Source organism: Gossypium raimondii, chromosome 5, assembly GCF_025698545.1.
Source record: "Gossypium raimondii isolate GPD5lz chromosome 5, ASM2569854v1, whole genome shotgun sequence".
Taxonomy (NCBI): domain Eukaryota; kingdom Viridiplantae; phylum Streptophyta; class Magnoliopsida; order Malvales; family Malvaceae; genus Gossypium; species Gossypium raimondii.
This window is the reverse complement of record NC_068569.1, coordinates 15,209,033-15,222,198: the sequence shown is the minus strand read 5'-3', so window position 1 is coordinate 15,222,198 and position 13,166 is coordinate 15,209,033. Positions and strand designations below refer to the sequence as shown.

Below are 13,166 nucleotides of genomic sequence, written 5' to 3'. Positions count from 1 at the left end.
TTCATGAATGACCAAAAGAAGCTGTCAACGTTCGTTATTGGTTGAGAAAAATATTAACATAAATACGTTGGTTAGTTTAATATCGTTTTTGAAAAGTCCGTGATTTGTCCGTGGTCTAATTTTCTCTTATTTCTAGATTCTTCTGAGTTTAAAAATTATAACATTATTAATTTATTTATGTTAAAAGTATATTTTAATTTTGAATTCAAATATTGAATATTAAAATTTAACGTACTTAAATTAGCATAGATTTATAACAATGTTATCAATTAAAATTTTAAAACAATAAAATACTAAATTTCAAAATTCTCAAGAGCGTATGGATTGGGAGCAGAATTAAACTTCGTCTTACTATTTTATCTTCCCAACTATATACTAATAAATATTATGGTCGTACTTAATTGAAACAAATTATTTATAAATATAAAAATGTGTGGTTAAATTAACTGTTTCTTTTCTTAACAATTGCTGTAAATTCACATGGATATAGTTAAGAAGTTGACATCAACTTTGCAGTCGTGTACCATCATCCTACTTTATACAGAATTATGTTAAGAAGGAAAGTGGCAAATTTACTTTGCATACCAAACCGTCAAAAAGGAGTAAGTTGTCAAATTTTACTCATGTTTGAATCGACAATCAATAATTTAACTCTCTCTCTAAAAACATCACCTATATTAAAATTGTAAATCTAAAATTTATAAATTCTGTTTAATAAAATTATAATCTAACCCACCAAATAATAAAATTTGGATTCAAAATTTTTTTAAACCATAAAAATAAAAAAATAAATATACAATAATTTCGAAATCTCTTATAAAAATTCGTAACTACAATTCCAAATCTCCGCAAAAACCAACCATTGGCATTTATTTGTATACACTGGTGCGGAATAGGTATACCCGCAATCTCCCGAGAGTCTCGTGACAACTGACAAACAGGATATATATTAATATATGTTTCTAATATTTACTCAACAAAATTTGATAGCTTTCATTTTTATTCGGTTCTACACTTCTACGTCTTACAAAGAACAGAGAAAAGAGAGAGACATGGTAAGCAATGGATCTAACCTGATCTGATGATGATAAAGTGGCGGATTCCAACGTAAAGAACAACACTAGATTTAAGGAATAGGTTTGAGGTCCATGTGTCTTTCTTTTTCTTTGGTTACAATTTCCAACACCGAACCACACGTCAAATATCTGTACTGTCTAGTCTCTCACATAGTGGCTTGAGTTCAAGTCTTAATAAGAGAACGAGCGAGAGAAAAAGGAAAGTCGAGCAAAAAATATAATAATAATAAAGAGTAAAGGAACATGGGAAAATCCACTTCCTGTTTCAAAATCATCACTTGCGGCGGCGATTTTGCTGAGAACAACGACGTTATTCATGTTCCTGAGCCTGAGGTATATATATAAATATCCTTTTCGCCTTTACGGCTGCCGTTTTTTTTTTCGTTGTTGTTTTGCGTTGGATTAGGATTTCACCTTCCGACTTTGCATTTGAGGTTTCAGTTCGAAACAGTCAGTGCATTGTTTAATTTATGGATTTACTTGAGGAACCGGAGTTTAAACTTGCCTTACTCCACTACTTTAAGATCTGACTACTCTCGGCTTCGCATTTTTATCAGCAATGTCCAAGCTGCCTTTTAAATCCAATTACTTTCACAACTTATATAATGCAAATGTTTTTTAGTTTCTGGTTTCAAATATAGCAAGTTTTTTTTTTTTTTAACTATTCTCTTTTTAACTGTTCTTTTTTCACATATGCATGACCATAATTTGCCATGATACGAGATTTATTTACTTCTTATATGATTACTGATGCCATTGGTGATCGGAAATAGGTGACAAATTTCGATTTAGGAAACTTATAGTGTTAAAATGTGTTTTGTATCTTGGACAAATTACAGTTCAGTAGCAGTGATATGCCCCTGTAGGGAGTTGGGACTCCATAGTTGGTAGCCTCTACCAATTTCTATTGAATATGGTCTCAATAAAGCAGTATGTTCAAGGATAGAATTTAGAGCCAGGAGCAGGCTATTGTTTTTTATCTATGTTTATTTTCTCTCTCTCCTTTTGGCTGAATTAGGCTGTTTTTAAATTCCATTCCAGATTAAGAAATCAAATGACAAAAAGGGATGGAGTTTTAGAAAGAGATCTGAACGGCATCGGGTGCTTAGCAACACTGTTATACAAGAAGCTACTTCTGGACATAAGGAAAGTCCGGAATCTTCCGGTTTTAATTTTCAACAGCCTGATGCGTCCATTATTCCTGAGGAAACCTCCACCATTGAATACAGTGAAGAGAAACCTCAGGCGCTGACACCAAAGGAGCACATTGAAGAAGAATCTAAGTGTGTGGCATCAAAAGGATACACTGAAGAAAAATCTCAGTTATTGATTCCGGAGGACTCAAAAGTTCCTGAACCCGTTGCCACCGCAACAAATGAGGCTGAAGATGATGCCAACCTGGGTGAATCTGTTGTTGTCATCATCCAGACAGCTATCAGAGGGTTTTTGGTATAATTTCTTTCCCAATGTGAATTTAAAACTTACTAATCGGTAACTTTTCTTACCATTTATCTTATGCTCTCATCGGCAGGCACATAAAGAGCTAGGAAAGCTTAAGAATTTAGTAAAGTTGCAAGCTGCCGTACGTGGGCACTTGGTCCGAAGGCATGCTCTGGGGACCTTACGGTGCATTCAAGCCATTGTCAAAATGCAAGTTCTTGTTCGTGCTCGTCTCTCTCAAGAAGGGCCTTACGATGAAAAGAAGCAGGATGGCAAGCACTGCGGCGAGAATCAAAGTTTGGTAATTCTTTCAGCTTAAATCAATAATTAGGAGTCACAACTCCCAAGACTGTTTTCCTTGTATGTTCTGGTTCATATTTTATTGATAGGTGGCATTCTTGCTTTCACTTTGAGGCAACCTTTCTTTAGTGTTACAAAATTTTACCTTGTATTCTTTGCGTCTATGGCTGCTCATGATCAAGTGTTTAATCTAAGAGCATGTTTTGCTTTCAAGCATATTCAATTTAATCCTTAAAGACCTCTGGGAATATTCACATCCGCGCAGCTGGAACAAATACAAATCTAATTTTAAACAAGGGCTGTGGACAGTGAGTCCTGTCTGTAACTTTAACAATCATACTGCTCAGAGAGATGTATAATGTAGTAGTTTATTTACTCTCGGCTAGCTTTGCAAGACATTCAGAAATTATGGGATAATGCTCCAACTGCCACAATGTTTATTTGATTAATTTCTTTGTATATAACCGCATAAATCACCTAGAAATACATAAAGAACAATATAAGTATATAATCAAATCCTTTTGATTAGCAAGGCATGGCAGTCTAGATGGGGAAAGTTTTATGCGAGTTACTTTCAGTAATTGCTATTATTATTATTTTTTTTATAGTTTTACACATCATTCTTTCTTTTATCCCTGAAGCAGGAAAGGTCAGCAATAAAACAAAATGCGACTTACACTTCCATAGAGAACCTGCTTAGCAATAGGTTTGCTCGTAAGGTACATTAAGTCACCATTCTTTAGCTTCATTTTTCTTTCTTTTAACTATATGCTGGCATCTGTCAAACTATGTATACCATTGCTTTTATTTCAGCTGATGGATTCAACCCAAAAGACCAAACCTATCCGCATCAAGTGCGATCCATCAAAACCAAACTCTGCTTGGAGCTGGTTGGAGAGGTGGATGTCTGTGTCATTGTCTAAAAGGCCATCGACAACAGAGTTATCCATAGAACAACCAGAAAGAGAGAAAAGTGACAATTGTGACTTTCAAGTTACTACTACAGTTCCTGAATCGTTTCCTGAGTCAAATGAGCCAAAGTTATATGTAAGGGAGACATTGGTTTCATCAGAGAGTGAAGAGAATTTGATCGCCCATGATGCAGCCAACTCTAAGTTCGAGGCATGCCAGACAACTTCCTCTACAGTAATGGATGATTTGGAGCAACCTCAGATTGACAACAGTACATCTGACATAAAAGAGGGTGAAGAGAATCTGATTACCTACTATGCAACTGACTTTAAGTTCGAGGCATGCCAGCCAACATCCTCTTTAATGGATCATTTGGAGAAACCTCAGATTGACAACAGTACATCTGACATAAAAGAGGGTGAGGAGAATCTGATTACCTACGATGCAGCCGACTTTAAGTTTGAGGCATGCCAGCCAACTTCCTCTTCATTAATGGATGATTTGGAGCAACCTCCGATTGACAACAGTGCATCTGACCTAAAACAGACCTCTCAGGAGACAAACTCGCAAGATCAAATGATGCAAAGAGAAGCACATTCTGAAACGGAGGTCAGTTGTCTTTCTAGCAAGCCAGAAATAGAGAGTGAGCAACCCAAACGTACTACGAAAAGATTTGCGTCTGAACAACTCGAAACAGAGGCAAAGAAATTTGTATTTAAATCTAGGAAGGGAAGTAATCCTGCATTTATTGCTGCACAAACAAAATTTGAGGAGTTGAGTTCAACAGCCTATTCAAGTAGATCAGTGGATTCATCCCACCAAGATGTTGGAGTTGAATCAAACTTGGATACTGTGTCATCTGGGGCAGATACGAGCAGGTCGAAAGAACCAAGCATCACGGAAAATGCAGTTCTCAATAATAGGAGGGGTCAATATGGTGACTCTGAATGTGGGACTGCAGTTTCTATTACTTCCACTCTTGATTCACCTGATAAATCAGAAGTTGGAACCATAGAGTACGAACATGGAGCCAAAGTTTCTGAGCTAGAAAATTGCAGTTCTAACAGTATTAATGATTTGGATGTTAAAGAAAACCATGCAAGTGCAATCACAATGCCTGATTCTTCTCTATCTATTGCTGAGCAGCCCAAGAAACTTGATGATGCTAAAGGTGAATCTGTGAGTTTAATTGTTGCAGACTCCCCTCAAATAGGGCAGGAGCCACTGGAAGGCACATCTGATCTGCAGAGAGAACTTGATTCTGAGACTGGTAATCAAGCATACGGGTTATCCCCAGAAGCATCGCCTGGGAGCCAAATGATTGTACCAGCATCTCAAGGAACACCTTCTAGTGAGGTATCAGTGAAAGCTAAAAAGAAAAGAACGGACAAGAGCAGTCAAAAGCGCAAGTCCTTGTCTGCTGATAAGAGTTCTCCGTCAACTCCAGCTCATGATAGTGCAGCAAGAACTAGCACTGAACAATTGCCCAAAGATCAGAAAAATGGAAAAATACGCAATTCTCTTGGTTCAAAAAGACCTGAGAACATAGATGACGAGCCAAGAGATAGTGACAACAGTACTTCTCTTCCCCATTTCATGCAAGCCACGGAATCTGCAAGAGCTAAGGTTAATGCAAAGAACTCACCAAGATCAAGTCCAGATGTGCAAGACAGAGACATTTACATCAAGAAGAGACATCCCTTACCTGCTGCTAATGGGAGGCAGGGTTCTCCAAGAATCACGCGATCAGTGGCTAAAGCCCAGCAGGGTGCAAAAGAAAATGGTAGTACCAATCCTATTCATGGTATGTTCTAAACTTATACCATTATCTTGAATTGTCAGACCTTCCCACTATATGGTCAGAGTCATTTGTTCCCAGCTTAAAAGTACATAATGTCATGCTGCCATGATTCTAGGTTTTCTATTAATAACTTGTGCTTAACTGTTCAAGTCTTGTCTATTTCAGAGAAATGGCAAAGGTGACGGGTTACTCGGAGCAACAATATGCCATGGAACCTTTTCAACCTCTCTGATGGAGAACGGCTGATTGTTGGTCTTACTATCTAGTTTTATGCCTCAGCATTTTCACCACTTAGGTTGATTCATGCATGCCATCTATGGTTTGTCGTGGGAGTAGATCTATATAGAAAGGAGTAACATTTTATTGTATATTACTGATACCCAAACCATTGATATTACTATCACTCTTATTTGTTTCTAAGCTTCCCGTTTGGGAGGTCTGCCCGTGCGTTTTGTTACATGGTGTTTGGTGTGATTTTATTCGGATTTGCCCCGGCATGTTTTTGGGATGTTATTCGGAGTTTGAGACAATGACATTGTAAAGCGGAGAGCTTTGATCCATCTTTCCCGTAATAACTATTTCTCTTTCTTTTTCTTTTTTTCCTGTTTGAACCATCGACATTGGCCCTAGAAGCCTAAACAAATGTAATGGATCTTGGAAATATATTATGTCAACAATCACCAGCATGCATTGAGTTCTTATTTTGGAAAATACTGTATGCTCAAGTTCACTTCCTGCTAAAATATGTATTTTAAATTCCTATATCATATTTCCACCTCTCCCAAGTGAAAACGAAAAAGAGCACCCGCATCACAAGCCGGTATACTAATGGCAACCGTATGAACAACCAAGAATATTGTTGCAGCAGTCCGAGACTCTTTTTTCAACTCCAAATAAACAAAGGAGCATTCTTGGTGTCGGCTAATCTCTACGGTTCATTCTTAGGTGGAGCATTGCAAACTTCAGAAATGGGGCCTTGCACTGTGGAACCGACACGGTTGAGAAGCATCATCCCTTCCTCACTCATCTGCTGTACTTCTGTAGGGGATAGAATTCTGATGCAGCGGACACACCCAACAAATTGTCTGCATACACATCAAATCATAGCCATTAGAACCTGGATTCTGACACTCTAAAAGGTATACTTGTGTTGAAAATCATAGTTAACAATAGAAATGAATATCTATGTACTTACTCCCAAGGATCATCCCCAACAAGTAGAACATCATTCTCATGATCCACGTATACCAATTTCCACCCTGAACCTCTCGGATCCTTAAGCAGCCCCTTAAGTCCAAACATGCATTCAATTGCAGAGAGTAATTTATCATAGTTCTTATAACTAGTGACATCAATTGACCTTCCAACGGATCCTGCCTTTTGAACCTGTCAGACATAACTAATAAGAGTTATAAATAGTCCATAAAGAAAAGTCACCACTTAAAGAAGTTTAAATGTCCCATGAGACACGAAATGGAAATAATGGTGTCATGCAACCTGCGCTTAACCGCAGTTGATTCCTCAAGATTGTCGTATTGAAAATCTATATTTATATCATACCTTTGTATATGTTCTTAGTCGCGGGGTGATTTGCTGCCATGAAGTCTTCTGCAGAAGGCCATTCTCATCAAAATCAACATTGCTCGAAGACGTGACACCCGAGCTGTCTGGTATGTCTTGTCGAGAGAAAACCCGAGAATCTGCAAGGCTAGCAGAGGTAATCTGAGACTGAACATCCTGACTACAACTAAAGTTTCCAACCAAGCTATCAGAAGGTTTTTGAAACTTAGCATCCTTCAATGAACACAACTCTTCCAGAATGACGTTGGAAACAGAAGGATCAATCACAGTACTACCATTATTACTAAAACAGCTGTATATCCCACTCTTACTATTGCTGTCATCGGACAAATCTCTTATACTACCAGAATTAAAAGAACATGGGTCTTGCTGAGCGAATGAACATAATTCGTTGGCTTGGGATGAAGACCTACAATTGTACAGCTGACTATCCCATGTGACTTCACTCCTAGTAGTTAAAGTAGGATTAGTTGCCTCAGGAAAAGCAGCTGAGGAGTCTTGTAACCCGACTAGCGGTATGGGACCAGGTGATCCATAAACCCCGGCAATAGATTGGCAAGAAGGAAGGATTGTTGCCCATTCATCGGTGTTGAAGAAAGGAAGATAGCTGCTTAAACTACTAATATCAGCTTGAGAAACCTGCATCTGATGAGCTTGGAGGAGTGATGGTTCAAACTGTGACTGAATTGGACATGGATTGTTTTGCAATTGGGATGGAGTCTGGTTGTTGTTAGGGAAAGAAAGTTTGTTGCAAATAGTTGGACTTATAGTATTTGCCACCAATTTATCCTCAGTGCATTCCAATGTCGAGTTCAACTGACTTAACTGATCAGTTGAATGTTCTGGTTCCGACTTTAATTTTTTGTTATTACACCTGGCTTGTGTTTGGCCTTCAAACTCGTTTGCGGGATGTGGATTCCCGTTAGCATTTATTTTCAGCAAATTTGAGTTGATGGGATCAGGTTGGTCAAGGGCTAACTGGGAAGGATTTGGTTTTTCTATCAACAAATTTTCTGATTGCATAAGCTGAGGTTCCTGATTGCTTGTATATTGCACATTCTTCATCTCCTTTAATGGAGATCCCTTTGCAGCAGAGATTTGTTGTGAAGTGGATGAAAAAGTTCCAGGATGGTTAACAAGATGAGGCTTCAGCATCATCTTCATCAGTTGCTTGGAATATGAGTTTGAGATTGGGTAAGGAAGATTCCCACTTCCATTTTCAGGAAACTGGAGAAGAGGCCTATTGATCAAGTTTCCCCATTCAGATTCTGCTCCTGTGAGCACAAAAAACAGAAATATACAAGTATCAAAAAAGGTTGCAAAGTGCAAACCAATCAATATAACTACCATCAGCTTACCCAAAATCCAAGGATATGGTCGCTTGAGTCCTGAATTTATAGAAGGAAAAATAAAGAGGCTTTCAGGAGTTTCAACTTCCCATGGGCTGACCCTATTCTGTTTATCATGACATCCAGGTTCATCCCACTCAACCTGTTTAGAGAAAGGATACATGTTCCATTATTAAACTGACAAGTAGACAGTGCTCTACTGTTTAAAAGGAATAAGCAAAAAACTATCCTGTTGCAACAAACAGTATTCAGTTCAATGAAAAAAAACCTGAAGGTTTCGCCACTTCGAGCCAGGCCATCTCAGAGGATCCAAGTCACTAACGCCAACTATTGTACCCATATATCTACAGAAAATTGAGAAACATTAACAGATATCTCAGTAGCTGGATATGTTGAATATATATACTAGGCTTGAAACATACATTACAACAAACAATTTTGTTACTATTCTTCACAGTGAAGAATATTACAACAACTAGATCATCATAAATTGTCAAGAAACAATATGAACCATGCCTGTAGTATCTCTGTCACTTGGTGAAAAAAGTGCAGCAAATATTTTAACAATCCAAGCATGTCTATCATCAGTAGTGTCTTGACGCCACAATGATCATTATAACCAAAATTCCAGTTACAACTTTTGGTTGCAAACATATGGTGAGAGGGTGAAACTAATAGAAACTTACCTACGTTTTCCGGATTCTTCTGTTTCAAACATCATTCCAAACCTCATACCAGCTGAGACTTGAGTTGCGTAAACAGATTTACAGTATTTAGCCATGGGGATGACAAATTCAGAAGGACAGGATCTACAAAAGACAGACGAGAGAGCTGTATGAAGAAATGAAAAAAGGAACCTTAACAGGAGAAAGGGAAAGAGAAGGGAACAAAAAATGTGCTATGGGGGCACCTTGGATTGTAGAAGATTGTGAATGGGGTTCTATTTGCAGCAGCTTGAGCAGCAGCAGCAAGGACACCAATGTGCATACTATCTGCAGATAAAACTGATGATGGCAAAGTTGCTTGATGACGATTGGCATGCCTAATTCCCACCAATAACTGTGATTTCTCATCCCTTATAACAATAAGACAATCATAATTTTAGCATTAAAACTGCGTTGCACCAAACAAATGCAAGTCTACAGCTCAAAGCAATGCAGTGTGTGACTATAGCATGCCTGATAAAGAGAATGGAATCGCCTGCCCTAAGCCTTTTGGATCCAACAAACGAACTCCACCCAGTTGTAAGAAGATGTCGCTTTGGTTGCCCTGCATAAAACAACATGCATGAGACTCAAAATCAAGTTCAAGTTGTCAAAACAGCACTCACTGCGGTATATGTGATGAAACAGAATGTAAATAATCAAAACAGCACTCACCGCGGTATATGTGGCGAAACGTCCAAGTATTATCATGTATGTCTCGCATAACAAGCTCTTGAGATGGGGGCTGCATTGTGTAATCCTGAAAGCAGATAAACCTTAGTGATGTGATTTCACTCAATGTTCCTTTACGTCCGTGAATGCTTACAATGCATCGATTAACCTATTAGAACCTCACCAGCTGAGGAAAGAGCTTCTCTGCTGCCCTACGTGGCACTGAAAAGCCACCGTGTGTACTTGTATCACTTGCAGTCAAAGTTTTGCAGAAAATTTCATTTGGATGCTTGTTCGGGTTCACTCCGAAGTCTGGTATATTAAACACATCTTTTTCCTAATCAATTGAAAATTTATGGTTGAGAACAGTGTCAAATATTTAAGGCTAGTTGTTCTATAATATGTATGTTTTTAACATTTAAACATGTAGGAAATTAGTAAGAGTTTCAGATATATATATATATATATATCACAATAGAGAAGCTTACAGAGTTCACTGGTTGAAGACTCATTTGAGCATAAACTTCATCTGTTTCTGTGTCTGCCTGTCAAAGAGTACAAAGATGAAGATAGACATAGCAAGTAGCATTTTCAGGCGTAATTGACATACGAGACCCTTTGTGATGCAAAAATTAATAAATAAATCGCATACATGTAGTGTAACATTGTGAACTTGGCACATCAACTGAGATTGAAGATTCGGGTAGTTGGGAACTTGAGAGGTCATCATTCTTTTTGTGGACACTGATACCTGCTCAAATGATAAAGCCGTTATTTTCTTGTGGTTCATGATCAAGTAAATGACAAAATTTACCACAACGCTGTCATTCGTTTTTGTTATTATAGTACAGTTTCCACACATACACACAGAATTTTGTCAATCAACTTAAATGATTTTATCCCATCATGTTGTAGCATTTCTAGTATTATTATTAGGATGTTGCAATTGAAGTGGACGACTACGGCAGCCATGACACACAGCTCAAGCAATATTACCACATCGAACAACGCTTATTAGTTTGGAAACCAGGTTAAAGGAGTTGATTATGTTAATCCTATTTCAACAACCCAAATATTAGAGACTTCTTTCCCCAGGTCAACTTATTCATTTTTCTGTTTCTACTATACTATTTCAGTGTTACAAGATAAACAAAGAAGAAAAAGGTAACAAAAGGAAGCCCGCAGATAGAAATGCTAGGGGAAAATAGAGGCGGCCTTCTCCTGCAGGAGGCGAATATCCAAATGTGAGAAATAAATGCAAACCTGTTCACTGTGTCCTTGAGGGAAGTAGTAAACTAGACTCCCCACCTGAGGCAACGAAACAAGTGGACCTGCGCAGGCATGCCATAACTCCGAATTTATTGCCTTCCTGCTCCCTTTAGTCAAGAAAAAGAAAATTCCCATAAGACACCATGCTTGGATACAGATTGGAGGACATTATAAGGTTGAAGACTTGAAAGGATCTCTATTAAGACCGACTAATAATTATCACCCTTGTTTTTATTGTGAAGATAGCAAGGTCAAAAGTTCATTCAACTTATTCGCAAACCACAGAACGAACCTTCATAAAGAATACAAAAACATATAATATGGACAAGGAAACTAAGTAGTTGCCCGTATAGACCATATGGTTTAAAAGCTCGACGTTTAACTGTCTCATCTTTTAGCACAGGAGCAAAGGAAAAAAATTCAATAACTAAACACACACACACACACATATATATCAGTTCAGGTTGTGATGAAGAAAAACAAACCAGACTGATGTTGCATTTCTTTCAGTAACTTCATCTCCTCGAGCAAAGTAGCCTCTGCCCATCCATTACCGAACACTCCTGTTTTCATCTTCTCTTCAACAAAGGAACCCATTACGCGGACTGGTGTGTCTTCTAAAAGACTTGTTCCTTTTAATGATGCCTTACAATCAACACGGACCAGAATAACACAAAGCAAAGACTCCACGTTTACATGTTCACTTGTAAAAACCTCAGCTTGAAAAATGATGAGAAACAAATATCCCATCCCATGGCTCCACTTGAGTCTCCCCTCAGCAACTTACATACAGGATAGAGAAATTATCAAAGGAAAACTGGGTTTCATGAGACGCTAAAACAAAAAACAAACAAATACCGATTGGTCAGGAAAAAAGAATCTTTTAGGCCTTTTTACCCCGTCCCTTCCCTCTCCCTCACCAACCACACCAGTAGCAGCAGCAAAGTTCAAAATCAAAAAGGTCAAAAAAACCTGCAAAGAAGACTGGAGATAGGTTTGCGGGCTACTACTGAATGCGCATGGCATGGGGAAAAAAGGTCTAGGGAAAATGCCGGGGCACAACTTTATACGCGGTGGGTCACTAAATATTCATTTTTAAGCTTTGATGGTAGAAAGTATTTGACAAAAATTTTGTCTTTATGCTATTAAGTATCTAATGAAATTATTAAAATGTTTCTTGTTAGATTTTCTTTTCATTATAGTTTCTCTTTTGGCGGCACCTAATGATCATATGATAAATATGGAAAGCAGATTCATATATGTATGTGGATGGGGAATATGATGGACAGCGCAAGCGTGAAGCTGAAATCGGTGGCACCGCACGCCTACACTAATCACTTACGACTTGGAATGATTGTCCTCACCAATCTTTTTCTTTTCTATTTTAATATATTATTTGCACTAAATTTTGAAAAAGCCATTATTATGATTTTGTCCTTTCTATATAATCTCAAATAGAGTTCATACAATGCAACAACAACAAAAATTTAGGCTCATACTATGAAATATGAATTACACGTTAAAAACATGCAGTGAATCACGTATTTTGGTAAAAAGTATATTTTACGTCGACCCTCTCACTCTCCATAGCAGTTTATATAAAATATATATATTGACGGGTAAAATATAAAAAAAAAGTCCTATTTTTTTTAAAATTTACCGAAATGGGCCCGGTAATTTATTATTTACCGGAATTGGCTATTTTCTCCAAAATCGCGTCCACGTCAGCTCGCTTTGCTTACGTGGACACAAATCGCACCTACGAGGGCGTGATTTTCTAACACATCACAAAATCTTGCCGACGTCCACGCGATTTGTCGTCGTCCCCTTGACATCGTCTTTGGCGTGGACGCGATTTTGGGGAAAATGTCTCATTCCGGTAAATAATAAAATACCGGGCCTATTTCGTAAATTTTAAAAAATAGGCTTTATGTAATTTCCTTTTTTGGTATTTTGCCCTAATAATACATATTAATGTATTATCGTAATATGTAGCTCAAATTATGTATTGTAGTTAATATTCATAATATTGTAGCTCAAATTGTCAATCCGTCTATACTAT

At 37.8% G+C, this 13,166-nt stretch overlaps 2 protein-coding genes across 3 annotated transcripts; one reads left to right on the top strand and one right to left on the bottom strand.

The window, feature by feature from the left end:
* Positions 1-959: 959 nt before the first annotated feature.
* On the top strand, positions 960-6,122 carry LOC105769032 (protein IQ-DOMAIN 32). 2 transcript variants are annotated; one of them, XM_012589397.2, is made up of 6 exons: positions 960-1,409; positions 2,118-2,525; positions 2,608-2,817; positions 3,458-3,535; positions 3,630-5,532; positions 5,695-6,122. In XM_012589397.2, exons 1-6 carry the CDS (start codon positions 1,320-1,322, stop codon positions 5,709-5,711), a joined length of 2,706 nt encoding a protein of 901 aa, XP_012444851.1. In that variant the 5' UTR covers positions 960-1,319; the 3' UTR covers positions 5,712-6,122. The 2 variants fall into 2 exon arrangements, with proteins under 2 accessions (XP_012444851.1, XP_012444852.1); XM_012589398.2 differs by having other exon boundaries at positions 961-1,409; positions 3,461-3,535.
* Positions 6,123-6,194: 72 nt separating this feature from the next.
* LOC105769031 (auxin response factor 5) lies at positions 6,195-12,143 on the bottom strand. Its single transcript, XM_012589394.2, has 14 exons — positions 11,590-12,143; positions 11,099-11,211; positions 10,488-10,586; positions 10,324-10,380; positions 10,020-10,172; positions 9,839-9,923; positions 9,638-9,728; positions 9,370-9,534; positions 9,146-9,268; positions 8,728-8,803; positions 8,469-8,601; positions 7,090-8,384; positions 6,725-6,915; positions 6,195-6,614 (listed from the first exon to the last, which is right to left on the bottom strand). Exons 1-14 carry the CDS (start codon positions 11,852-11,854, stop codon positions 6,458-6,460), a joined length of 3,003 nt encoding a protein of 1,000 aa, XP_012444848.1. The 5' UTR covers positions 11,855-12,143; the 3' UTR covers positions 6,195-6,457.
* Between the last annotated feature and the right edge of the window lie 1,023 nt (positions 12,144-13,166).

Excerpts from the sequence above, each read along its gene's own strand:
- LOC105769031 (XM_012589394.2), bottom strand. The coding sequence starts at position 11,854 with ATGGGATATTTGTTTCTCATCATTTTTCAAGCTGAGGTTTTTACAAGT. Across the intron at positions 10,587-11,098 it reads CTCAAGGACACAGTGAACAG|GTATCAGTGTCCACAAAAAG; the intron begins GTTTGCATTTAT and ends TCATTTGAGCAG. Across the intron at positions 10,381-10,487 it reads TTCACAATGTTACACTACAT|GCAGACACAGAAACAGATGA; the intron begins GTATGCGATTTA and ends ACTCTTTGACAG.
- LOC105769032 (XM_012589397.2), top strand. The coding sequence starts at position 1,320 with ATGGGAAAATCCACTTCCTGTTTCAAAATCATCACTTGCGGCGGCGAT. Across the intron at positions 1,410-2,117 it reads TTCATGTTCCTGAGCCTGAG|ATTAAGAAATCAAATGACAA; the intron begins GTATATATATAA and ends ATTCCATTCCAG. Across the intron at positions 3,536-3,629 it reads GCAATAGGTTTGCTCGTAAG|CTGATGGATTCAACCCAAAA; the intron begins GTACATTAAGTC and ends CTTTTATTTCAG.